Source organism: Rhinolophus sinicus, linkage group LG03, assembly GCF_036562045.2.
Source record: "Rhinolophus sinicus isolate RSC01 linkage group LG03, ASM3656204v1, whole genome shotgun sequence".
Lineage (NCBI taxonomy): Eukaryota > Metazoa > Chordata > Mammalia > Chiroptera > Rhinolophidae > Rhinolophus > Rhinolophus sinicus.
Window position 1 is genome coordinate 34,886,536 of NC_133753.1, and position 27,768 is coordinate 34,914,303.

Below are 27,768 nucleotides of genomic sequence, written 5' to 3' on the forward strand. Positions count from 1 at the left end.
ATATTAGTATATTTTTCAGACAATCAAAATGTTTAGAGAGATACCAACCTGAGGATTGGTGATGAGAATTAAATATACAGTTACCAGTGAACTAAAAGGGAGAGTGTGAGGAGAGTAAGGCTGCATGCTCTGACAGTGTAGTAATTTTAATTACATTTTAAAATGGTGAAGAACGGAAAGAACATACCCAAAAATTTAAAAAAAAAATATTTCCAGTAACCATATTGATGAGAGTATTAGTACTTTCATTCTGAGACTGTTGTATGTGTAATAGGGGATAAAACAGACGAATAATTATAAAACATTCTAATTCTGTCACCTCGTATCCTTGAGAATCAGGGTCTCGGTGTGGGAGAAAAAAGATATACATGTAACAGAGAAGAGGGTAAGCTAAAAGGTTTGTACTCTTGAATCTGAATTGGAAGTATCACTGTAAATTTATGAGGTCAGTTTTAGTTATACATACATACATACATATAGTCACACACACACCCCTCTCCTACAACAAATTCTATCCAATGGAAAGACCTAGAAACAGTGACCAACCCAGACTGTAGTACTGAAATATCACTTTTCTCTAAAAGAAACCAGGGCTCCTTGTGGAAATGGCTGATCCCATGTCTGCAACAGAAAATGCATAAAGTGTATGGAACATTCTTCACACCAGGTGGCAAAAAAGCTATCAAAGGCCACTAGGGTTATTGCAAAAGAAGCTAATTTTAAGATACTCCCAGTGGCTAAGGATAAGACAATTTGAACTCCAATTGTGATAATAATTGCAATGGATCAAATCTCATCAAATATGTTTAAGTCCCCGCATCCCTAATGATATTAAAAAACAATGAATTGCTCATCTTTGGGAAATCATAAGGAATCAATTCATTATTTTAAAAATTGGTAAATAAAGGTAAATAATCAAGTATCTATTTTGCATTTTCTATATGAATGGTACCACTGGGTTACCAAATAATAAAGGAAATGTCTCTATGTAAGGCTATTTCAACTAATAAATGAAAAAGAAATGATACAAGAATATTGCCATTTTGTAATCCCCTATGAATTAATGGATATAGGCATGTCTAGGGGCTGTTGGCATCAGAAAAGTGAGATCACCGACATTTTGTGCTTCCTACATTCTTGCCAGAGGAATGGAACCTGCGTTGCTAATCTTTGGATCCAGTAGCCAATGTTCAAAAAATGTGGAGGGTGGAGGGCATGCAGGCTTGTATCATAAATAAGCAAATCAGCAGGGTCCAGACTGCAGGAAGCTCTTTGGGTTGGAAAATCCAAGTGTTTCTGCAGATAAACTATGGAGAGTAGAAGGTGATAGAAGGGAAGCCTATGAATTAAAAGTGGCTTAAAAGATGTAGCACATTTTAAAAAATGGCAAAACCAAACTATTGTGCTAAGGATGCACATTTGGGTGATAGAACTATGGGGGAAATGCAGGGAAAGGATTACTATAGAATTCAGGATAATGATGTCTTAAATGGGACATATAGAGGGAGCTTATGCTGTAGGTGGAAAAGTTCTATTTCTTGATCTGGCTGCTGGTTACAAGCATGTTCATCCTATAATAATTCATGAAACCACATGTTTGTAGCATGTAGCTTTCTGCATCTGTGATTTATATTACAGAAACAGGTGAAATAATACACAAGTAAGGTATCTCCTCTCTCTAACACTCTTATCGTCATTTTTGGAGACATATTTATACATCAGATACTTGATGTTTGAGAGGTCTATATCTAGTCACCTTTGCTAATCCTAAAATTTGAAAATACTACTTAGGCATAAAATTTGTCCAGTTCACTTATCTGTAAAATGACCATGGTAACAGTCATCCAATAAGTAGGCTCTGAGGCTATGATGACGAAAAGACATTTTTCAATTTAAGAATAACAAAGCCATGTTGCCAAATACATGCCAGGCAGCTGGCTAAGCTCACTCACAATCTAAGTGCCTTGCACCACTTAAGAGTTTACTCTTTAAAATTGTGCCTAAGCAAAATTATAATAATTGTCAAGACCTTTGGAAGTGCTAGCAAATCATCAGAAAAAAATTAAATTAAAAACTGTCAACAATTTACATACAGTCCTGGGACCTCTACTAAACTACCTTCTTTCCTCAGCTTCATGCTAAACCCAGACTATCAGGGATTCTATTGAAAAGGACTTTAGCTTACCAAAAGAAATAAATGCGGGGGGAGGTGAATACCCAAACCTAAGGCCAATAAGCAGAGGGACAGCTCCCACAACAGTGGTGGAAACAGTAATGCAAGGGCTTTGATTTGGTTGCAAGGAGGTAGAGAAGAGAATGAATAAGAGCTGAGAATGACGATATATTCTGAAAAGGTTTGTCAGGGACTGGTGGAAATGGGATGCTGGGTTGGAGTTCTGGACCACATATATAACTTTTTATTATCTGATATATAACAAGGAAAGCAAAAGCCAGACAAGATCCATACCTATGTGTATATGTGTATAACTATATTTTTCCTATGATCTATGTGAAGGCAAACACAAGTCAGATAAGATTTATGAGTGTGACATTCAGGCAGAAAGGACAAGGCAGACAGAAAGAGAAATAACCAACATGGATATGAACAGATGGGAAGAATTGACATTAGATGTGAAGTGGTATGAGCAGAAGAAAATGGAAAGGACACTTTCCAAAGGACATTTTAAAAACAATTCCGGAGTAGTTTTAACAAATTTATTTTAAAGTAGCTAGAAATCAGATATGACCACAGGTGTATATTTGGTTTGTAAATGAAATCTAAATCTGAGGCCTATTTTAGAAAAAGTAACATAGTATAATTTATGCATGTTTTGTTCCTGATTTGGTTTGTGTAATCTTGAATATGGTATATATGAGGTCATAATTACAAATGTAACTTATCCATTAAATTAATACTTTTATTTTACTTAAGTAATTTCAAAAGTACAGTTCTTACCAAGTGGTATACATCATCTAAACAAGTAAATTCATTAAAGCTGATACTAAGTTTTCGAAGTCCTGTTAACTTAGAGAGATCTCTTAATTTATTCAAGCGGTTTCCATGTAGATTCAGACTCTGAAGTAAAATAAAATACAAATTAAAAAATAAGACAGATTATATTGTATACCACACTTATTTAAAGAACATTAAGACAGAGCCAATGAGAAAGAAATTCTAGTATATGATTTTAGAAGGTACAGTTTATAATAGCATCATTGGATATGGTTCTGGATTAATTTGATTTTCCACTTGGTCTAAGTTTATCAATAACTGGCATGAGATTCTTTTTAGAAAATAGTGAAATATACTGTTAAGATATTTACTAGGGGAGCTCTGTTTCTCAGGCTAGCTAGTGAACAATGTAGGCCCTAGAGATTTGGGGTATTAGCTAGGAGAGAGAGAGAGAGAGAGAGAGAGAGAGAGAGAGAGAGAGAGAGAGAGAGAGAGAGAGAGAACAAGGATACACCTTGACTGCAGGAAACCGTATGAGGGCACTGGACTAAAGAAGAAGGGCTGAGTGAGGGCGTAAAGTAAGAGGGCAAAATGTCAAAGGAGGAGGTGGAAGAGGGTCTAAGACAATTTATATATCAGAATTTGGACCAGGCTTTCCCTGTTTGTTTGACCCTGGACTATAAAAAATGAATGTTATTACATTTTTATATTTAGGGGAGACCCTGATGTCTACATCTTTTTCTGTCTTTAAGCTATACTATTGTAATGATATCGAGTGAAGACTATATTTATGGATTGTCTACAAAATAAACAGTGGCACAAGAAAATGTATTAATACAGTTGACCACATTATTCACAACAAATGGGTATTATGCTAACTCAGGTGTCCACTTCCCAACGGTCTTCACCCATCACCACCATCTAATACCCTGTTATGCAGTGGACTTAACTAAATTCCTGCAGGGAGAAATAGCTAAATGTCAAATAGTTGTCAAAACTTAGCAAAAATTGTTAAGAAGGGTCAATTTATGCAGACCAGTTTATTCTACAGGACACATATTGGTATCACCAATGACAGCTTCTACAGATACCTTACATTTAACACGTCCACAACTGAATTCATCATCTTCTCTATATATCTGCTTGGCAGTCTATGTTTTCAATCCTGATTAAGAGTTTCAGTATCTAACAAATATTGTTGACCCCCCCTTCCCTCTTTTCCACAAAATATTTGATTCTAGAAATGTCTCTCAAATCGACGCTCCATACCATCACTACTGCTGGATTATTATTTATCCTTTGGACGGCTGCCATAGTTTCTACTGAATTTCCATCCACCAGTCTGACTTCAGTTAAATCTAACCACAAGCTGCCAAAGGCAGGGTCTTTAAAAACAGAGAGCCTGTTCTTTAAAGAAAAGAATCTAAATTTTTTAAAACCTGCCTTCTAAAATCCATTCTAGTGTGTCTGTAACCTTCTGCTCTTCCAGCCACAGCTTCCTATTTCTTCCTTGTATTCCAATCTACGCCTCTACCTTTGACATCACATACCCTGTGTTCTAGTCACACTGAATTTATCGGTGTTCCCTGAAGACACCTGGCTCTTTCAAAACCATAGGTAGAGTATTTCTTATGCCTGGAAGACATAAACAGCTAAATTTCTCATATCCTTCAAAAATCCACACAAAACCTACCTCTTGCTGTGGCACTGTCCCAGCAACTCCAAGCTTCCTATAGTTGTTAATGTATCGGTCTCCTCCACTAAATTGATGTCCTCGATGCAGGAAAAATAATTTATCTTTTTCAAACCCCAATCCTACCTCATTGCCTAACACAGTAAATTCTCAGTAAATGTTAGATGAATAAATCAGACCAAAAGCCAGGCTATAACTAACTCTAATTTTTAGTATTGAATTGTGCTATAAGAGAATATAGAATTACATGTTACATACTCTGGGGTTTTTATTTCTACATATTTTATTTATTTATATGGATGTCTTCGTAAAATTCAATCTAATGGGGAAGACTGAAAAGAAAATAAGAGGCGTGTACCTGAATTTCTCCTATCGCGATGGCACAAAGGAAGGAAAACAAAGGATGTGATGTCTCCACATTCTTGTAATATCTGGTATTCTTACTAGAAGCCCTAGAAAGTTTGCTAGCTTTTAAGTAGTGTAGGCAAATTTAAGAGGATAAGCCCCTCCATTCTTATGTTATGGGTGTTGATCAAATTAAAGCAGTCAGGTGGAGGTCAAGTAGGTCAAGGTCATTTGAAGTCTTACTCTTCTGTCTTCCATCTTACAAACCAAAGATAATAAAAGAGACCAACCTTTGTTTTTTTCTTCACTTTTATTTAATCCCTTTAAATCTGTAGGAATACATGTTGTGGAAACTCAATCCAATTAGCACACGTTCATTTATTAAATTTTTCCTTATAAAAGCTTTACCATCAAAAATGTATTACTGAAATATGAAATCTTGACAATCTAGTGCAGAAATAATAACTTCTCCATACTGTCAGCTGGAAGATTGCTACAGCTATGATAAAGATGGTGATATTGCCATTATGTTGTAAAGTTTTCTTTCGTCTCTAATAATAACTGGCTAAGGTAAGGACTTAATCTAATTGACTTGACGATTCAGTGGGTGGTGAAGACACGTTTCACCAAAGCAGGACCATAAACTTCTTGAAAAGGTTGTTTTCTGATATTTTCAGAAGCAGACTTAAAACTGTTAACCTCACTTAACTATGTCAAAAAATATTTTTGCATTCTTTCTGTTTCACAGTCACTTGAGAAAAAAATTGTCATAAACAATGGATCTAGAAATGTCACAATGGAGCAATGTAATTGACTTTCATGATAACAAAAATCATTTTTGAATTTTATCTGTATCTCAGCTTTCAGTGCAAACATAGATAGTGTTGTGTAGGAATACGTGGTCTTCTCAAGTATTCTTATGCATTTAGCAATCAGATATCAATTTGCTTACTAAATCTGCAGATTCAGGCAAACAACCCACTTTGTTAAGAATCACTCGCTGTTTGCAAAGACAATCTTTTTTAAACAAGTAGCTAATGATTATCACTGTGTGCCAGGAATTGTGGTTGATAACGGCAGAGCTGCTGCTAGTCCATACAGTGCTTATGAGAAAAAAGCATCCTTTCCTTAAGACACGTTTATTTCCAGCTTTTAGAAAATTGTCCTACTATGCCAATTTTTTTAGTACAAGAAAATGTACCAGAAGTCATCAGAGAATTGTTGCATATATACAGTACTCTCTGATCTAAAAGGTGCCCCTTGGCGGTGGCCCTCCTGTGCAACGCGCAGCGCACAGACTTACACTGTTGCTCTGCTGCTGCGGATGTACTCGTACATGACTAACAGCCATAGCTTCCGCCTCTATGGAAGTTACAGTCTAGGAAGGATAACCCAGCACATAACAAAGGAATCTGACCTAGACTCAGACGTTAGAGAAGACTGTAAGGCTTAAGTATAGATTTTAAAGCTGTATGGGAGTTAATTAGAAGGGGGTCAGGGGAGAACATTCCATGCAGAAAGACTAGCAAGTACAGAGGCTCTGTGTTGGCTGCAAGCAGGGTGCATCTCTAAGTAGGAAGAGGCTGAGCACAGAGAGCTGAAGGGAGGATAATACGAAAAGAATCTGGAAAGGTAGGCCAGGGACCAGGCCATGTAAAACCTTATAGGCCTAAGGACTTTGGTTTTATTTTGAAAGCAATGAAAAAAGTCATTTGAGGATTTCAAGAAGAAGCGGAGAGGTGGGATAAAAGTGACATGATCAGATTTACATTTTGAAAACATTATTCTAGCTTCAACATGGAGAATAAGTTGGGGCTCAAAGTGGAAGCAGGACAGGGCCTCTGTTGCCGAGCTCTAGGAGGCACCCCTCCCCTCAACTGAGTCCTATTCAGTGATACAGTGAATGGCACCCAAAGAGCACACACTAATACAACATGCACAGTGCCGCCTGGAGCTGTGTAATGTTGTGATGGGAGAGGGAGCCAGGTTAGAAGGCTATGGCAGTAGTCTAGGGCAGAGATAAAGGTAGTTTGGATAGATTGGGAGCAGAGTGGAAATGGACAGATCTGAAAGTCAAGATAGGGAGGCAGGCTTAATACGATTGTCTCAATAGAATTGCCTCAGTGTAAAGTGACTTATTTAAATCACTTAAATAAGTTAACTGTTAATTTCGTTAAGCTGAAGCTCCCATATTGTATGTTGATTGATCCTGGATACTGATTTGAAACTTACCTGTCTCCATCTTAATCATTTAAGGAGAGTTGATGTGTTATTCAGGAATAAAATCCCTTGCAAACCAGAAGGCTACCTCTAGACCTGCAATGTCCTGTATCGTGGCCACTTGCCACCTGTAGCTACTGAGTGTTTGAAATGTGGCTGGTCTGAATTGGGATGTGCTGTAAGTGTGAAATACACTCCAGAATTCAAAGACTTATATTGAAACTATCTAATTAATGAATCTTAATATCAATTGCATGTTGCAATAATATTTGGGTATATCGGATTAACTAAAATATATTATTACAATTAATCTGGCCTTTTAATTAAAAAAGAAATTTAATGTGGCTAATAGAAAGTTTAAAATTATATACATGGTTCATATTATGTTACTACCAGATCTAGTCCACATACAAAAAATGGGTTGGGCACTTTCAAATCTGACAGCACGAGGCCTGGCATCATCAGACAGGTGGTTTAGTATCTTTAGATTTCACATGATAGATTCCGATTCCAAATTCAAGGTTTCTGTCCCAAAATTTTACCTGTCATAATACTTACCACAATATGACTGTAAATATTTGTCTTGGCAAGGGAAAATATTGTTTTATCATCCAAACTAATAAGTTTTGGTCTTGGCTTGATCCTGGGTTCCATTTTTATAACTTCTTCATCAAATTTCAAATCCTGGGACAATACTGATCCTTCTAAATTTTTTTTACTTTCTTCTAGAATAACATTGTTGAACGAAGAAAATAAAGAGTGAGGCTTGACCTAAAAAAATGTATTAAAAATATTGAAACTTTGGTTGCTGTATTTATCCTTTTGAACAAGAAATAGATTATGTAGTAAAGATAAATTAAGTTTTTTCAGTTATATAGTAATATCTACGATGATCAGAATCACATTAGGAAATCTATGAGAGTAGACTAAAATTGTGGGCTAAGGATGAGTATATTCATCCCCTCCCACTGAATAGTCCTTAAAACTGGCAAAAGATAATTTTAAAACAGCAAAGAGGGCACCAACAAAAGACTAAGAATTGTGAGACATAAATCATTCAGTGATTGACAGAGAAAAAGGAGCAGAAATATAACCTGTAGCCAAAGCATACGCAGGAGATAAACACATTGAAGAACAGATCCAGAGAAACATGGTGTTCAGAGTGAACAAGTTAAACAGCAGGAGGATGCTTGAGGTAATTAAGTATTCAGGTAATTGGGGAATTATGGTACCAACTGTGGATGGACAAGCAAGCACAACATGAAACAAATGGAAATGGCTCTAAAAAAAACCCAAACTGGTCCATACGAGAATTTTTTAAAATCTGGGAGAATAAAGCATTTATAAGAGCATGCAGCATCTACCATAGAAAAGAATAGGGTAAACATTTCAAAGTCAAATTAAAAACAGTTAGTGAAATAAAAAATAATCACTAAATGTTCTGAACACCCAAATGGATATGGCAGCAGATCAAATTAGCAGTATGGAAGCTAATATTGAGGAAATCTTCCAAAACATAGAATTTTAAAAATGGAGATGCAAAAAAAAAAATTGTAAGACATGGAGAATTAATTAAGAATGTCCAATGTTTAACTAATAAAGATGCTAGGCAGCTTGACAGACACTAGAAGAGAAGAAATAATCAATGAATTAAGAGAGAAAGAACTGAACCTTCACATCGAAAGAGCTGTGGCAAGCAGAAGAATGGAGCTAATGTCTTCGCTGATGTCACTGAACAGTAACAGCAATCAGGAACTGCCTACCTCTTGACTTCTTATTATTTGAGTTCCTTTATTTACTATTTGTTTGGGATTCTGTGTCTTTTGCGGAAAGTGTACTTGACTAATACAATCCCATTCATAATAACAATATAAATTCCCAGAACAATACTTAACAAGAAATGTTTAAGATCAATGTAAAGAAAACTGTAAGAGAAGACTTGAGTAAATGGAATAACTTAACCATGGTCCTGGATGAGAGGCCCAATACTGCAAAGTATTTAGTTCACCCTAAATTAAGTTTTAAATTCAATACAATTCAATCAAATCCTAATAGGATTTTAAAACAGAACTTTACAAGCTGATTCTAAATTTTATTTGGAAAAGAAAACACTCAAAAAAGCCAAGATTTTTTTTTTCTTTTAAGGAGTTGGGGGAGGGGAAGGAAATTTGCCCTATTACATATCAAAACATATCGTCAAGGTTGTAATAACCTTGGTACATGTGTGGTAGGGGTCCAAGACTAGACAAAGAGATCAATGAATAGAAGGATCAGTAAAATACCCCTTTTATATGAAAATAATTTTAACAATAAAGACGGTATTTTCAAATACAGCACAAAAGATGATGCTTGTCAAATAGCTATTCATTTTTAGAAAAAATATTTGATCACCCTACCTCACACAATATAAAACAATTTCTAGATGGAACTAATAAAGTAAAAGTTTTAGAAGAACTTATGTAGATTTGGAAGAAAATAAAGAAGATTTATATAAATGCCTTCTGAAACGAGACATAAAATTCAGAATCCATACCAGAAAAGACGGAAAAAATTGACCTCTTAAAAATTAACTTGTTGACAAAGAAGCAAAAAACATACAATGGAAGAAAGACAGCCTCCTCAATAAATGGTGCTGGGAGAATTGGACAGCCACATGCAAAAGAATGAAACTGGACTGCTATCTGTCACCATGTACCAAAATTAATTCAAAATGGATCAAAGACTTAAGCATAAGACCTGACACAGTAAACTGCATAGAAGAAAACATAGGTACTAAACTTATGGACCTTGGGTTCAAAGAGCATTTTATAAATTTGATTGACTCCAAAGGCAATGGAAGTAAAAGTTAAATAAATGAATGGGACTATATGAAACTTAAAAGCTTCTGCATAGCAAAAGAAACCATTGACAAAATAAAGAGGCAACCAACTGAATGGGAGAAGATTTTTGCAATTAGTGCCTCCGATAAGGGGCTAATATCCAAAATATACAAGAAACTCATGCAACTCAACAACAAAAAAACAAACAACCCAATTGTAAAATGGGCAGAGGACCTGAAGAGACATTTCTCCAAAGAGGACATACAAGTGGCAAATAGACATATGAAAAAATGCTCAACATCACTAATCATCAGAGAAATGCAAATAAAAACCACAATGAGATACCACATCACCCAGTCAGAATGGCTATCATCAACAAGACAAATAGTAACAAGTGTTGGAGAGGCTGTGGAGAAAAAGGAACACTCATACACTGTTGGTGGGAATGCAGACTGGTGCAGCCGCTATGGAAGGCAGTGTGGAGGTTCCTCAAAAAATTACAAATAGAATTACCATATGACACAGTAATCCCTCTCCTGGGTATCTACCCAAAAAGTCTGAAAACATTTATATATAAAGACACGTGTGCTCCAATGTTCATTGCAGCTTTGTTTACAGTGGCCAAGACATGGAAACAACCAAAATGTCCTTCGATAGATGAATGGATAAAGAAGTTGTGGTATATATATACAATGGAATACTATTCGGTGGTAAGAAAAGATGATATAGGAACATTTGTGACAACATGGATGGATCTTGAGAGTATAATGCTAAGCGAAATAAGTCAGACAGAAAAAGCAGAGAACCATGTGATTTCACTGATATGTGGTATATAAACCAAAAACAACAAAAGAACAAGACAAACAAATGAGAAACAAAAACGCATAGACACAGACAGTAGTTTAGTGGTTACCAGAGGGTAAGGGTGGTGGGGGGTGGGAGATGAGGGTAAGGGGGATCAAATATATGGTGATGGAAGGAGAACTGACTCTGGGTGGTGAACACACAATGGGATTTATAGATGATGTAATACAGAATTGTACACCTGAAATCTATGTAATTTCACTAACAATTGTCACCCCAATAAATTTTAAAAAATTAACTTGTAAGTTACAAATTAAAATGACAAATGAGTTTTTTTGCTACAAATAAAAGACAAGTGACATAGAAATGCATAGAAAAAAGATTGAAAGCAAACCCACAAAGCTGTTAACAGTGGATGCCTTTATGAAAGGGAGTGGCAGTGGGGTTGAAGCAAAAGCAGATTTTCATGTTTATTCTATATTCTTCAATATAGTTGAATCTTTTCCAGTGAGACTATAGCCATATATTACTCATGTAATATATTTGCATAATTAAAATATTTAGGTGTCATAACGATTTGTTTTCAAAATTAACTATGCATATATAAAATAAACTTGACATAACATTGGACTTCAAATTACTGTCCTGTTCTCATTTAAGGAATTCCAGCTTTAAAAATACATTCATACCACCGTAATATACTCAAATTCAACGATGTATTCTGGCAAAACAAAGTCATGGTCAAAGACAAACCACTTGCACTGCCGAAAGTTGCAATCACAGTCTCTTTGTTGCACTACAGAATCTAGAGTAAAATAGAAAACAGAAACAAGCAAAACAAACACTCTTCAAAATGAAACATAATATGCTTTTTTCATTTTTACATGGATTAATAAACAACAAACTCAGTAAGTTCCAACTATTATGTTATTGTGTTTTTTTTTAATATCTCCCCCACACACCACAGATAGCTTCTTAACTCTGTAAATACTTACTAGTCACCTTTTCACTACATAGACTAGTAGGGTTTAATTTTATTCATATTATTTTTCCTTTTCATACTTTTTTACTTTTCTGTTCAATGTGTGGCCATATAGTTTCAACAAATGTATTACTCTAAAAATTTGTTGTTAAGATGAAAGTTTTTATCTTTTGAAATACATGTTATATATATCATATATAATACATATATGGTACTTATATGTATGTGAAATATAAAATAAAATTTTACAAACTAGAATATCTACACATACACATATATAAATGACATTGAAGTAGGGGGTAGAAAAATGGAAGCTCAGTAGCTAGGAACATTTTTTTGTAGAAAAGTTTACAAACTATTTTAGGTAGAGGTTAAACTGTAAGCATCTATATTAAATACAAACATTTTGTATTCAGAAAGTTGAAAGCAGATTTCTCTTTATGGCAAACATACTTAGTAAATATTTTCGAGGAATGAACACTGAATTAACCATTGGATAGTTGGCTTGACTGATGGAGTCCTGTTCACGAGCCTGAACACTCTGGCCAAGGAAAACCTTTGTAATGAGGAGGATGCCTAAGTTGAAAAAAACAAATCATTTTTAACAATAATGCATTTTAGTAATTTTCCAATATCACCTTCCTTATTGGTTGGCCCCAGACTTGACTGCATATTGTGTAAAGGCAGAGATCCTGGCTATCTTGTTGCCACTGGATAGCACATAGCACATTGCTTCACCCAAAACAGGAGCTCAAGAAATATTTGTTGAATAAATAAAATGGTTATAAAAGAGGATTCCTGTGATTTTATCACTCATATAAATAAGTTAACCATATTTCTGACTACTCAATCTTTAATAGGTTAAATAGTTGAGACCAACGATTACGTGTCCCTTACTCCCTGACCTGATCAAATCTCCTTATTATACATTCTTTGGCACGATGCATTAATACTTCATCTTTGTAGCTCTTCTGATAGTTGTAATTTTATATGTATTTGCATAATTATTAATGTTCGTAAACACCATAAAGGAGAAAATGCATCCACTTTGCATTGACTGTATCACTATCACTTACCCCGTGCCTCACACACAGTAAGCATTCAATAAATATGTGTGGGACTGAAGGATGAATGTGGAAGAGGGTGAGGCAAGAGAGGACATGATGAATTGGTCTCTTTCCCCTATCTGTAGGAAGCAGGGATCCTCTTCTAGATGTGTCCTAGAAACTGGGTCATGTACTCTTACTTATACATATTCAAGATGCAAATAAAGTACATATGACTGAATAAATTAAATACCAAAAGTTTATCTTCCAAAAGGCAACTTATTAAGCAATCCATACGTTTCACAATTTGTTTTTAGCCAATTTTGTATTTAAAACCAGGATTTATTATTATATTTTGATGATTAAGGACAAATAAAGCCTGCCTTCCTGAGTGCTCTATGTGATGATTAATGTATAAATGGGCCAAGTTCTTTTCTCTTCTCTATGAATTTTGTGTGTGTGTGTGTGTATAATACACATACATGTATATGTATATGTATATATGCATGTGTATGTATGTATATATTAATATAAAGTTTGTTTTATTTTGGGACACTACTTAATGAACAAAAGCAGACTATGAGGTGTTTATATCATATAAGTAGGATTAAATATGAGTAACAAATGAGTCTCATCCTTATAAACACATAATAATCACTCAGTAAATATTTATTGATAACTTGATTAAAGTAATAGATCAGAAAGTCATGTATTACTACACCAGTAAATACTTAATAAAATAGGTTTCAGAAAATCTCCCAGGTTGGTAAAACCAAGCATCAAAAATGTTATGGAAATAATTAATGAAGTTGAAGACTTAGAACTTAAAAGTTCAGAAATACTGTATATTTGTATTACCATGTCTAAAGAGCTCATGCTCAAAAGAGTTTTTCTTCTCATCCTTGTACTTCTGCTGTAGAAACTGAATTCTGGGACAGTCACATATACTTAGGCTGTTGGCAAGAATAACAGCTTCTTTTCTGAAAGGGAGCTGTAATGCAAAAACAAAGTCTGAGTATTTTTACAAAACTGACAGTACTTCAGCATCAATACAGATGGTTTATTATTTTCTATTTATGTGTCTGGGCAAAGAAAACGCAGGCCAGATTCACTGAAAAGAAGTGGATAACCTTCACGTGCAACTTAATTCTGTAAAACCATTTATATAATGTATTTTAAACGTATATGCAAATAGGTTTATGAAAAGTGATGTAGAACAGTATTTGTTTTTGTAAAAGCAGCCAGAGTCAAGACTGACAACATTGTGTGGTGCAGGAGCTACAATTTTACACATATTCAGTGATATTTCACTAGTAATCGTGTAAATTCTAAAAAGAAAATCCTGTGGGAATTACATCAGTGAAGACATATATATATATACACACACACACACACACATATATATGTATATATATACATATGTGTATATATATATATAATTAGACCAGATATATTATTAAATATATATATATATATATTTAATAATATATATATAATTAGACCAGATATATTATTAAATATATATACATATATATTTAATAATATATCTGGTCTAATAATCGACATTGTTTTCCAGATACTTGTGCTAATGCATGGAAATCAGTTTGCATTATGACTAGATTTATTTCTTGAAAGTGTTTTATCAGAGATATTCATATTACTTGCTGTGAAAGCAACTCTAAAAAGCAAAAACAATCTCTATTTTTAGCAGTAAAAAAACTAGAGCTAAGAGAGGTTATATGATCTATCCAAGGACAGAAGTAGAATTTTGCAAAGTCATGATTTGAACTCACTTCTACTCCCTGCTCTCACTATCTCAGTTTTGAAATTATTACTAGTTTAATATTAGTAGCCAAATTATCTAGAAATCTATCTTTTCTATAAATGCTGTATTTTCTCTATATTTTTTCTTATTGAAACCTGTTATCCAAAGAGGTTTTTAAAAAAATAAATACTGAAAATGTGCCTCATGTGACCATAAATTCCACATCGCATTAAATATAATCTTATACTTCTAGTGAACATCACTAAATATCCATTAGATATTTGCATGGCATTATGAGGCTACTGCATGGTCTTGGCCCTCAAATAAGAGAGGGGATAAAAGAACCTATACCCAATAATTAAAAATACAAGTCATCACAAGATGTGTGAAATGAGATATCGTTTTTTAAGTGAGGTGATTAAGAAGGAATTTTTAGAGGTAATAGGATCGTGGCTAGGCTTTGAAGATTAGACACAATTCCAAAACTCATAAACTTTAAAGGAAAGTATTCTTAAGAGAAGGAAAACATATGAAGATACAGAAATAGGTGTGGTTGCCATCCATCCATGTATCCAACTATCCAGCTTTCATTTATCAGACTCTAAGTAAGAATGTATAAACAAAGTCCTTGCCCTCAAGGACTTAATAGAGAAATGATTATATTTCAACATAACAAATGTGCTACAATGAAAGTTCCCAATTGAATGCCCCTTAGTCAACTTCTACTTAACCAATTCATAGGCTTAACCAGTATTTTCTATTCTCTCTGTAACCCACAGTATGGTGATAATTCAAGCATAAACGGGTACTTTTTAAAATGCTGATATACTTGTTTCACCCAGTCATGCTTTATGCTTACCAAAAGTAAGTTAATTTTCTTCCTAAACTTGTTTATACCAATTGTATTTGTCATTGAAATTATGCCCATTACATAAAGCAATGAAATATGAGAAAGAATGAGAGATGTTTCTATGAAAACTAAGTGAAAAGCTTTGGTAAGATTCCATAGAGGCTAATAATCATTAACTACTTCTGTCAAAACATGTAGGGGAAATACATGCAAAATTTTGGTAGTGGCAAGGAGGGTCATACAAACTAGATGGATTCTTGCATTCAAGTTGCTTTGCAAGAATCTTTAAGTTCATGCTCAATTTTAAAGCAACCAAAACTAATATGTAATACGGTTGTGGCTAATGCAAGAAAGACTGCGTAAAGTTCCAAACTCATACTCAAAGGCTTTGGCCCTCCATAAAAAGACAGGTGACTGTAAGCTTACGTGTTTTAAGTTATACTAAAGGATTCTTTAAGTAAATCATTTGTTTACAGTTCTCCATTTTAATTGCCTTTTTTGGAAAACCTATAAACTAAGTAGGAGGGCTCCTACTGGTTGAGAATTCAGGACAGGCTTCACCGAGGAGCAAGTCCTTGAGCTGAGACTTGAAGGAGAAGCATGCCACAGGGAAAAAGGAGGAAAATGCATTTCATCGAAGGAAGGCGTTGAGGTGTGTTTAGGAGAATCACAAGTAAAGTACATCCTTGGGACATTGGTGTGGTTGGTAACACAGAGTTAGGTTGAAGCTGGATTGTAAAGGGCCTTAAATTTTGCTAGGGAGAGGAATTTGGACTCCATTATTGGAAGTAATGGGAAGCTGCTGAAGGTTTCTCATCATGACAGAGTGCAGTGTGCTCTCTGGAAACAATAGTTTAAGAAAGATTGATTTGTCTGTATTATTAAAGGTGGGAGGAGGAGAGAGAAGGGCAGGGTTTCTCATTAGGAAACTGCTGGTAAAGATTAGAAGGATACTGAGTGGTGGCAGGCAACGGCAACAGGGAGGGAAAGGAGGAATGCAAGTGATACGGTAAAGGAGGAATCACTAAAATGGCAATGATTAGATGTAGGGTTAATGGAAGAGGGACTGGTCAAAAACTTCCAAGGCTTTGAACCTGTTCAGTGGAGGAAATGACAACATTGTTAGTAGAAATAAGGAAAGAAAATGGGAGGGAGCTGCTTATGAGCAAAAGATTAACAGCTTGTTTCAGACATATTGTATAAGAAGATAAAACGGATAACCATGCAGGAATGGCAGCTGTGGGTGTCAGAGCAGAGATCAGGAGATGGGCTAGCTGGGGAGGTAAGCCAAAATTGAATAAATGATACTCCCTATGGCTATTGACCATGATATATTTGATCTTCCCGACGCCAGCCAGCCCTCTGCCTCAGCCAAGTACTGCCGAACTATGCCACATTCTGAATTGTTTACACAGCTCATCTTTTAAGTCAGATCCCATCTCTTAAATGATACAGAACATAACTATCTATCCTTACTCAGTGTGTACATATCATAGCATAGAAATCTAACTTATCTGATCTACATGCTACACAGTGATTTTTCCAGCTAATTATGTTCCCCCATTTCTAAGATTTTAACAATGAGAGTAATTGATGGTGGGTGTAGAAAGAAGGGAAGATTAGTAAATTTTAATCTTCTGTATTCTTATGTTTTGAGGCGAAATGAGGAACAAAAAGGAAACAAAAATGGGACAATCAGAAAAACAGGAGGATAACAATAGTGTAATATCATGGTTGCCAAAGGAGAGTTTCAAAAAGGATAGAGCAGTCAAATAGTATCAAATGTTTCAGACAATGATGATAAATTGTATCAAAAATTTCCATGTGCCAGGAACTGGTCCAAGTACTTTTTTGATAAATTTTAATAATACATTCTATTTAATCAAATATTCCAAAATATTATCATTTCAATATGTAATCAATGTAAGAAATTATAGTCCTGTTTTCTGTATCAAGTCTTCAAAAAGTGGTGTGTATTTTAAACTTAAAGCACATCTTGGTTCTGATTAGTCACAATTCAAATGCATAGCAGCCACACATGGGTAGTGGCTAATGCGGTGCAGGGAGCAATGCAGAGGGCTGTTGGGTGGATTAGAGCTATTGCATCTCTTTTAGGAGATGCAGGAGATGAAGCACTAGCACAGTGAATGGCATGCAGAAAACACACAGAAATGTTAGCCCCCACCCTCCCCCACCCTGTGTGCCCATGATGGTCCAGAATTCTCTGTAATGACCCCGAGCACTTCACTCCACCTTCTAAAACCCACAGTTCCCCACCTCCTTCTCATTTCTCTTCCAGAAAGTACAGTGAGGGCCACTTTGCTGCAGCCACCATCACGTCTGGCCTGAGCCGCTGTAGAACCTCCCGTATATAGTGCCCCCGTCATTTGCTCCTACTCCCTCCAATCCTTCCACCTAGTGGCTGGAATGCTTTTTTTAATTATTGAGGTAAAAAAAGAAAATACAGTAAAAGATACCATTTTAACCATTTTTAAGTGTACAATTCACTGGCATTAACTACATTCACAATATTGTGCAACCATCACCACCATCCATTTCCAGAACTTTTCATCATCCCAAATAGAAGCTCTGTACTCATTAAGCAATAATTCCCATACCTCTATCCTTCCTATCCCTTGGTAACACCAATTCTACTTTCTATTTCTACCAATTTGCCTGTTCTAGGTACCGTATATAAGTGGAATCATACAGTATTTGTCCATTTATGACTGGCTTCTTTCATTTAGCATGTTTTCAAGATTCATGCATGTTATAGCATGTATCAGAATTTCATTATTTTTTATGGCTGAATAAAATTGCATTGTATGTGCATACATTTTGTTTATCCATTCATCTGTTGATGGACATTGGGGTGGTTTCTACTTTTTTGATTATTGTGAATAATGATGCTTTGAATATTGAGATAAGGGGAGACGTCATCAAAATGGCGGCGTGAGGTGAGCCTCTGTAAATCTCCACTGGAATTTACAACTAATCAAACATCTATAACTCCACAAAGGACTTCCTGCACAGCAGACAGGCAAGACGAAGAGGCCCACTATTGAATTCACCTAAAGGTGGGCGAATCGCACGAGCGGGGAAGGAGAGAAAGGAGAAGTGCGGAGACAGAGCGGTGTAGGCACAGGCTGCAGACCTAGCTCAGTGCTCTGAGCTTGCTGCATCACGGAACTACCGCAGCTGCGGGAGAGGGAAGAACTCAGACTGCTAGGGCTCCGCTTATGGCCCACAGGGCTGAGGGGACAGCATATAACATAGCTGGGCCCAACGCTCAAGGCAGATACCTCAGAAAAGGGACCGAGGGAAGAGGGCTGAAAACGACGGTTTAAGCCCTGACTGCCAAGTGGAGAACGGAAGCCTTAGGCACTGAGACTAGCCGCCCACTCGCTACCCTCCCAGAGCTCGCCTCGCCCCCACCTGCCTGGTGCTAGAAGTGGAACAGTAGCAGTGTCAGATCAAAAGAACAGAATATTTGCTGTTCTGAGAACTGTGGACCGCAGACACAGATTCGCAGCCCAACTAGTTCCGGCAAAGGAGAGGGAGCTGTGGAAGCAAGACCGGCTATGGTGGTGGCTGCCGCCATTGCTCTGGGCCACCTCTCACAACTCACCTTGCCCCTGGCCCCACCTATCTGGGCAGATCCCTGCAGGAGTAAACAGAACTGCTGAAACATACGGGCTCTGAATCTGGTGCAGGAAGAGCTTTGGAACTTAAAAAGCTCTGCATACCCACACGGACACTGCGCCCTGTGACCCAGGCGAACTATTAACAAAGGAGAAGCCCGTCTCCCAGGGAATGCCCCCATTGTGTGAGAAGCTGGAATAGTGCAGAGAAAACATAGCACTACCGTGTGAGAGAGAAAAAAAGGCTGCAGTCAGAGAGAAAATAAAACATTCTACCAACAAGTACTGGAAAACAAAAGAAAGACCTCTTCCTATCAACCTGTTGCAGAAGCCACTCCTGTAGATGTCTAGGAAGAGAAATAATAAATCAGTAATTGCCATGAATAACCAAGGCAACAAGACAGCTCAGAAAGAAAGTGAAAAGTCTCCAGTAAAGGAACTTAAAGATATGGAAATATGTGACTTAAATGACAGAGAATTCAAGATTGCAGGACTGAAAAAACTCAACGAGAAGCAAGAAAACACAGAAAGGCAGTTTAATGAACTCAGAAACACAATCAAAGAACAACATGAACATTTTACGAAAGAGATTGAAATTTTACAAAAGAACCAAATAGAATTTCTGGAAATTAAGAACTCAGTAGAAGAAATTAAAAATGAAATAACTACCTTAGGTAGTAGAGTTGACCACATGGAGGAAAGAATCAGTGACATCGAAGATAGAAACCTGAAAATTACACGGATGGAAGAAGAAAGAGACTTGAGACTTCAAAGAAATGAAAGAACTCTACAAGAACTTTCTGACTCCATCAGAAAGAGCAATCTAAGAATAATGGGCATACCAGAAGGAGAAGAAAGAGAGAAGGGAACAGAGAATATATTCAAACAAATTGTCGATGAGAACTTCCCAAACTTGTGGACAGAACTGGATCCTCAAATCCAAGAAGCAAATAGAACACCTAATTACCTCAATCCCAACAGGCCTTCTCCAAGGCACATTGTATTGAAGCTGTCTAAAATCAACGACAAAGAAAGAATCCTCAAGGCAGCCAGGGAAAAGAAGACGGTAACCTACAAAGGAAAGCCCATTAGATTATCATCAGATTTTTCAGCAGAAACTCTACAAGCCAGGAGGAGTGGAACCAAATATTCAAACTATTGAAAGAGAGAAATTATGAGCCAAGAATAATATATCCAGCAAAGATATCCTTTAGATATGAAGGAGGAATAAAGACCTTTCCAGACATACAGAAGCTGAGGAATTTTCTAATACATGACCTGCACTACAAGAAATACTAAAGGAGGCTATTCGACCACCATCAACAGGGACAATTTGTGGCAACCAAAACATAAAAAGGGGAGAGTAAAGGCCTGAACCGAATATGGGAATGGAGAAAGTAAGCGTGCTGAAGAAAATGGAATACTCTAAATATCAAACTTTCTTTTACATAAACTTAAGGGTAACCACTCAAAAAAAATCCAGAACTGAAATATATACTGTAATAAAAGAAGAAACAGAGGGAAACATCATAGAATACCACCACACAGAAATAATAGACAACAACAAAAAGGCAAAGAAACAATGGAGACACAGCCTTACCAGAAAACTAAAGATACAATGACAGAAAATCCTCACATATCAATAATCACCCTAAATGTAAATGGACTGAACTCACCAATAAAAAGGCACAGAGTAGCAGATTGGATCAAAAACTAAACCCAACCATATGCTGTCTCCAAGAGACACATCTCAGCTACAAGGACAAGCATAGACTCAAAGTGAAAGGGTGGAAATTGACACTCCAAGCAAATGGTACCCAGAGAAAATCAGGTGTAGCCATAATGATATCAGATGAAACAGACTTCAGGGTGAAAAAGGTAACAAGAGACAAAGATGGACATTTCATAATGGTAAAGGGACTATACAACAAGAAGACATAACAGTCATCAATATTTATGCCCCCAATCAGGGAGCACCGAAATATACCAAGCAACTACTAACAGAACTAAAGGGAGAAATTGACCAAAACACAATTATACTAGGGGACTTAAATACATCATTGACAGCTATGGATAGATCATCCAAACAGAAAATAAATAACGAAATAGCAGCCCTAAATGACACATTAGATGAAATGGACATAATTGACATATATAGAGCACTTCATCCTAAAATATCAGACTATACATTCTTTTCTAGTGTACATGGAACATTTTCAAGGATAGACCATATATTGGGACATAAAATCAGCCTCAGCAAATTTTAGAAGATTGAAATCATACCAAGCATATTCTCTGATCACAAGGCTTTGAAATTGGATATCAACTGCAAAAAGAAAGTAGGAAAAAACATAAATACATGGAGATTAAACAACATACTTTTAAAAACGACCAGGTCAAAGAAAAAATTAGAGGAGAGATCAAAAGATACATAGAAACAAATAACAATGAAAATACATCCTACCAAATTTTTTGTGATGCAGCAAAAGCAGTTTTAAGAGGGAAATTTATATCATTACAGGCCTATCTCAAGAAACAAGAAAAATCCCAAATAAATAACCTCATGTTACACCTTAAAGAACTAAAAAAAGAAGAACCAATGAAACCCAAGGTCAGCAGAAGAAAGGAAATAACAAAAATCAGAGCAGAACTAAATGAAATAGAGAACAAAAAGACAATAGAAAAAATTAATGTGACAAAGAGCTGGTTCTTTGAAAAGATTAACAAAATTGACAAACCCTTGGCTAGACTCACTAAGATAAAAAGAGAAGACACTAATTAACAAAATCAGAAATGAAAAAGGGGAAGTTATCACGGACACCACAGAAATATAAAGGATCATCCAAGAATACTATGAAGGACTATATGCCACCAAATTCAATAACCTAGAAGAAATGGACAAGTTCTTAGAAACATATAGCCTTCCAAGGCTGAACCATGAAGAACTGGAAAATCTAAACAGACCGATCACCAGTAATGAAATTGAATCAGTCATCCAAAACCTTCCCAAAAGCAAAAGTCCGGGACCAGACGGCTTCACTAGTAAATTCTATCAAACCTTCAAAGAGGATCTAATACCAATCCTGCTCAAACTCTTCCAAAAAATTGAAGAAGAGACAGTACTCCCTAACTCATTTTATGAGGCCAACATTACCCTGATACCAAAACCTGGTAAGGACAACACAAAAAAAGAAAACTACAGACCAATATCTCTGATGAATACAGATGCAAAAATCCTAAATAAAATTCTAGCAAATCGAATACAACAATGCATTAAAAAGATTATTCATCACGACCAAGTGGGGTTCATCCCGGGGCACAAGGATGGTTCAACATCTGCAAATCCATCAATGTGATACATCACATAAACAAAATAAAGGACAAAAATCATATGATTATATCAATTGATGCAGAAAAAGCATTTGACAAGATACAACATCCATTTATGATTAAAACACTTAATAAAATAGGTATAGAAGGAAAATACCTTAACATAATAAAGGCCATATATGACAAGCCCTCAGCTAATCTCATAATTAATGGTGAAAAACTGAAGCCCTTTGCTCTACGTTCAGGAACACGACAGGGCTGTCCCCTATCACCTCTGCTTTTCAACATAGTGTTGGAAGTCCTTGCCAGAGCAATCAGGCAAGAGAAAGAAATAAAAGACATCCAAATTGGGAATGAAGAAGTTAAATTATCACTCTTTGCAGATGACATGATGCTATATATAGAAAACCCTAAAGACTCCACCAAAAAGCTATTGGAAACAATCAACGAATACAGTAAAGTTGCTGGCTACAAAATCAATGTTCAAAAGTCCATTGCATTCCTATATACTAACAGTGAAATCTCAGAAAACGAAATACAAAAAACAATTCCTTTTGCAATTGCAGCAAAAAGAATAAAATACCTAGGAATAAACTTAACCAAGGATGTGAAGGACCTATATGCTGAAAACTATAAGACATTTTTGAAAGAAATTGAAGAAGACACAAAGAAATGGAAAGACATTCCGTGCTCATGGATTGGAAGAATCAACATAGTTAAAATGGCCATATTACCCAAAGCAATATACAGATTTAATGCAATCCCCATCAAAAACCCAATGGCATTTTTCAAAGAAATAGAACAAAAATCATCAGATTTGTTTGGAAACACAAAAGACCCCGAATAGCCAAAGCAATCTTAAGAAAAAAGAACAATACTGAAGGTATCACACTCACTGACTTCAGCTTGTACTACAGGGCTACAATAATCAAAACAGCATGGTATTGGCAGAAAAACAGACACATAGACCAATGGAATAGAATTGAGAACCCAGAAATAAAACCACATAAATATGGACAGATAATTTTTGACAAAGAAGCTAAAAACATACAATGGAGGAAAGACAGCCTCTTCAATAAATGGTGCTGGGAGAATTGGATAGCCACCTGCAAAAGAATGAAACTGGACTGCTATCTGTCACCATGTACCAAAATTAATTCAAAATGGATCAAAGACTTAAGCATAAGACCTGACACAATAAACTGCATAGAAGAAAACATAGGTACTAAACTTATGGACCTTGGGTTCAAAGAGCATTTTATGAATTTGACTCCAAAGGCAATGGAAGTAAAAGCTAAAATAAATGAATGGGACTATATGAAAATTAAAAGCTTCTGCACAGCAAAAGAAACCATTGACAAAATAAAGAGGCCACCAACTGAATGGGAGAAGATTTTTGCAAACAGTGCCTCCGATAAGGGGCTAATATCCAAAATATACAAGGAACTCATGCAACTCAACAACAATAAAACAAACAATCGAATTGAAAAATGGGCAGAGGATCTGAAGAGACATTTCTCCAAAGAGGACATAGAAATGGCAAATAGACATATGAAAACATGCTCAACATCACTAATCATCAGAGAAACGCAAATCAAAACCACAATGAGATATCACCTCACCCCAGTCAGAATGGCTATCATTAACAAGACAAATATTAACAAGTGTTGGAGAGGCTGTGGAGAAAAAGGAACCCTCATACACTGTTGGTGGGAATGCAGACTGGTGCAGCCGCTATGGAAGGCAGTGTGGATGTTCCTCAAAAATTACAAATAGAATTACCATATGACCCAGCAATCCCTCTCCTGGGTATCTACCCAAAATATCTGAAAACATTTATACATAAAGACACGTGTGCTCCAATGTTCATTGCAGCTTTGTTTACGGTGGCCAAGATATGGAAACAACCAAAATGTCCTTCAATAGATGAATGGATAAAGAAGTTGTGGTATATATATACAATGGAATACTATTCGGCAGTGAGAAAAGATGATATAGGAACATTTGTGACAAAATGGATGGATCTTGAGAGTATAATGCTAAGCGAATAAGTCAGACAGAAAAAGCAGAGAATCATGTGATTTCACTGATATGTGGTATATAAACCAAAAACAACAAAAGAACAAGACAAACAAATGAGAAACAAAAACTCATAGACACAGACAGTAGTTTAGTGGTTACCAGAGGGTAAGGGGTTGGGGGGTGGGAGATGAGGGTAAGGAGGATCAAATATATGGTGATGGAAGGAGGACGGACTCTGGGTGGTGAACACATAATGGGATTTATAGATGATGTGATACAGAATTGTACACCTGAAATCTATGTAATTTTACTAACAATTGTCACCCCAATAAATTTAAAAAAAATACTGAGATGCAAGAAATTCTTAAACATATCTCACTAAATCCTAACAACAACTCTGGGAAGTAAATATTATCTTCATTTTACAGATAGGAAGAAAAAGGCGCAGAGAAGTGAAGTCCCTTAGCTGGTTGAGTAGGAAAGCCAGGATTCAGATGCAGCAATGTTTTCATTTTATGTGTACCATGATGTGGAGAGAGTTAGGAAACAGTGTCTACACCTGCTACAGCTGCGTCAACAAGAGGGTGAAGGACAGAGAAAGGTGGACTGGATACTTTGGAGCTCAGGAGTGATCTGGAATGAAGCAATATCAGCATCGAGGTGGGGGCAATAAGTAGAGAACAAAGAAAAGGTGGCAGTTAAAGGAAAGTGAAAAATGGGATGATAGCTAGAAAGTACAGGCAGTGCTAAGTGAATTGATTTTTTTCAAGATGGAGAGGACCTTGGAGAATTTAAAACAGATTAAAGAAGTAGATTTCAAGATCATCAACAAAAGGATCACAGCATAGAAAGATTATGCCTAGAAAGACTAAATAGATAGTCATGCACGTAAAGTAAATAATGGACTTAATTCTTGTACAATCCAAAGAACAAAGATGCTATACTTTCTATGACAGCACACAGCTTTTGTATGCTACAGAAGTTTTCTACAAATATGAATAAAAGGATTAAGACTCAAACCATGCTTAACTGGTGCCAGAGCTTTATTCACTAAGAAGAAAGCATTATTCTGAATGACATTTTATGCTACCTTGCTTGTTTCACTGTCTTTGAATCCTTTTTCAAGGATTTGTAGCAGATGCTTTTTCTTCACTGTAACTTCAGGATCAGAAACATAAAAAAGGCATTCCAGCATGTTTCGATAGCTCCTTAAGAATAGAGACGAACAAATGTTTAAGAACTGATTTCAAAAAACGCTTAGCCAAAGATAAGACAACTATATGTCCTGCCCAGGATATTTTTCATTTACGTTGGACTTTCCCATGTCATTATTAAACCTCCACTCCCCTTCAGTCTCACAAAGAGCCCCAATGTGGATAAACTATGAGGTCATTCTAGTCAAGGGACATGCATGAAAAGGAAATATTTACTAAGTCATATTTTCAATATTGTAAACTTTTAAAACAGAAAGACATTTTTACAAAAATAAAAGCAGACTTGTAAAAATGTTCCTTGTGGAATTTAACTTCTTACTCTGAATCGTGCATGTCTTCATTGTCCAAAAACTTTTGGAGTTTATTTTCAAATTTTAGTCTCAGAATACGATTGTTAACTTTGATGACACGTTTTACTTTCACTCCTGTAATACCAAATGCTCTGAAGTCCCATGTACAAAAACGTGATAGAATTAATTCATAGCAGGAATTAAACCTATATGGAAATACAGAATATATACAAAGAAAATAACAGATTTTCCTTAAATTGTTGAAGAACACAAGTTACTTATGATAGAAGTTATAGCCCATATTTTCTGTTTTTTTTTGCTAATGATAGATACATCGTCATATAGTAGCTCTATTTGGGTTCAAACTGGACACAGTTATTCAATCAATAAAAGAAAGGCTAAACTTTGAAACATAAAAATAATAGTCCTGGGGTGGCTGGTTAGCTCAGTTGGTTAGAGTGCGGTGCTCGTAACAACAAGATTGCCGGTTCGATCCCCACATGGGCCACCGTGAACTGTGCCCTTCACAACTAGATTGAAACAACTACTTGACTTGGAGCTGATGAGTCCTGGAAAAACATACTTAAATAAATAAAAGTTGAAAAAACAAAACAAACCGGAAATCTAGATTAAAAAAAAAAGTCCTTTCATTAATTATTATGTATTTGGTCTGAGTAAAGATATGTTGGTTGAGCAATCCTGCATTTCTGATACACTCTTTTTTGGCTTCAGTGAAACTACATGTTCTTGCTTTCTTCTTATTGGCAGCTCCTTTTTCTTCTGACAGATTCCTAAATATTGGATTGCCCCAGGAGTATATCTTTAGCTCTTCTCTTATTTCCATGAATACTATCCTTAAATAATTTCATCTGGTCCTTTGGCAACATATATTAAAAATATTATATATATATATATATATATATATAAATTCCAACATTTTATTTCTAGACTTTATCTCTACCTAACTTAGCTGGATATAATGAGACCAGATATATCCAACTACCTGCTTGATATATGCTCACTTGAATATGCAATAGGCCTCTCAAACTTAACTCATCCAATGTCTGGCTGCCCCTTAAGCCTGTTCCTCCTGAGTGTTTTCCATCTCAGTATATGGCACCACCAACTAACTGGTAGCTTAGGTTAAAACCACAGGAAGAAATCTTGCTTCCTCTCTTCCTCACCAATATCCAGTTCCTCAGCCAGTCTGTTTGGCCCTACATCTAAAATACATCCTGCAATATTATTGTGATAAGTTTACACGGTGACAGATGATTACTATAATTAGTGGGGTGCTCACATTGTAAGATATAAAAATGTCAAATCACTATATTGTACACCTGAAACTAATGTAACCAATATAAGATTGTATACCAACTATACTTATATTAAAAAAAAAAAAAAACTAATTTAAAAAATAAAATACATCCTGATGTGACCCTGTCTTATCATCACCACTGTTCTCACCCTACGCCGGAGCACCCTCGTCGCTCAGTTGGACTATTGCAATAACTTCACAACTGAGGATAAAGAAGTGAAAGAGGCAGGGTCCCTGCTCTCATGAAGCCTATATTCCAAGAGAGTTGGACAAAAAATAAATAAGATATAAATAAAATCATTTCTAAACTGATAAGTGCTTTAAAGAAAGAGAGGCTTGGGGTAATGAATGGAATGGGGGCCAGTTAAGAAGGGTCTGGGGTAAGACCTTTCAGAGAAGATATTTGAGCGAAGGATTGGAGGAGGAGCGGCTAGTTATGTGAAAAATCTCAAGAAAATGGACTGAAGTGCTCATTT

The 27,768-nt window shown here is 35.9% G+C and overlaps 1 protein-coding gene across 2 annotated transcripts in view; it reads right to left on the bottom strand.

The window, feature by feature from the left end:
- LRRC9 (leucine rich repeat containing 9) overlaps positions 1 to 27,768 on the bottom strand; it is a 98,979-nt gene that overhangs the window by 45,393 nt on the left and 25,818 nt on the right. For both annotated transcript variants that reach the window (XR_012494668.1, XM_074327409.1), the window contains exons 11-17: positions 26,004 to 26,180; positions 25,561 to 25,678; positions 13,721 to 13,853; positions 12,270 to 12,392; positions 11,524 to 11,639; positions 7,770 to 7,982; positions 2,957 to 3,076 (exon numbers count right to left, since the gene is read on the bottom strand). Coding sequence is in view for 1 of the 2 variants with exons in the window: in XM_074327409.1 (XP_074183510.1) it covers positions 2,957 to 3,076; positions 7,770 to 7,982; positions 11,524 to 11,639; positions 12,270 to 12,392; positions 13,721 to 13,853; positions 25,561 to 25,678; positions 26,004 to 26,180 (1,000 nt within the window). In the remaining variant the exon portion in view is untranslated. The remainder of the gene's footprint in view (positions 1 to 2,956; positions 3,077 to 7,769; positions 7,983 to 11,523; positions 11,640 to 12,269; positions 12,393 to 13,720; positions 13,854 to 25,560; positions 25,679 to 26,003; positions 26,181 to 27,768) is intronic.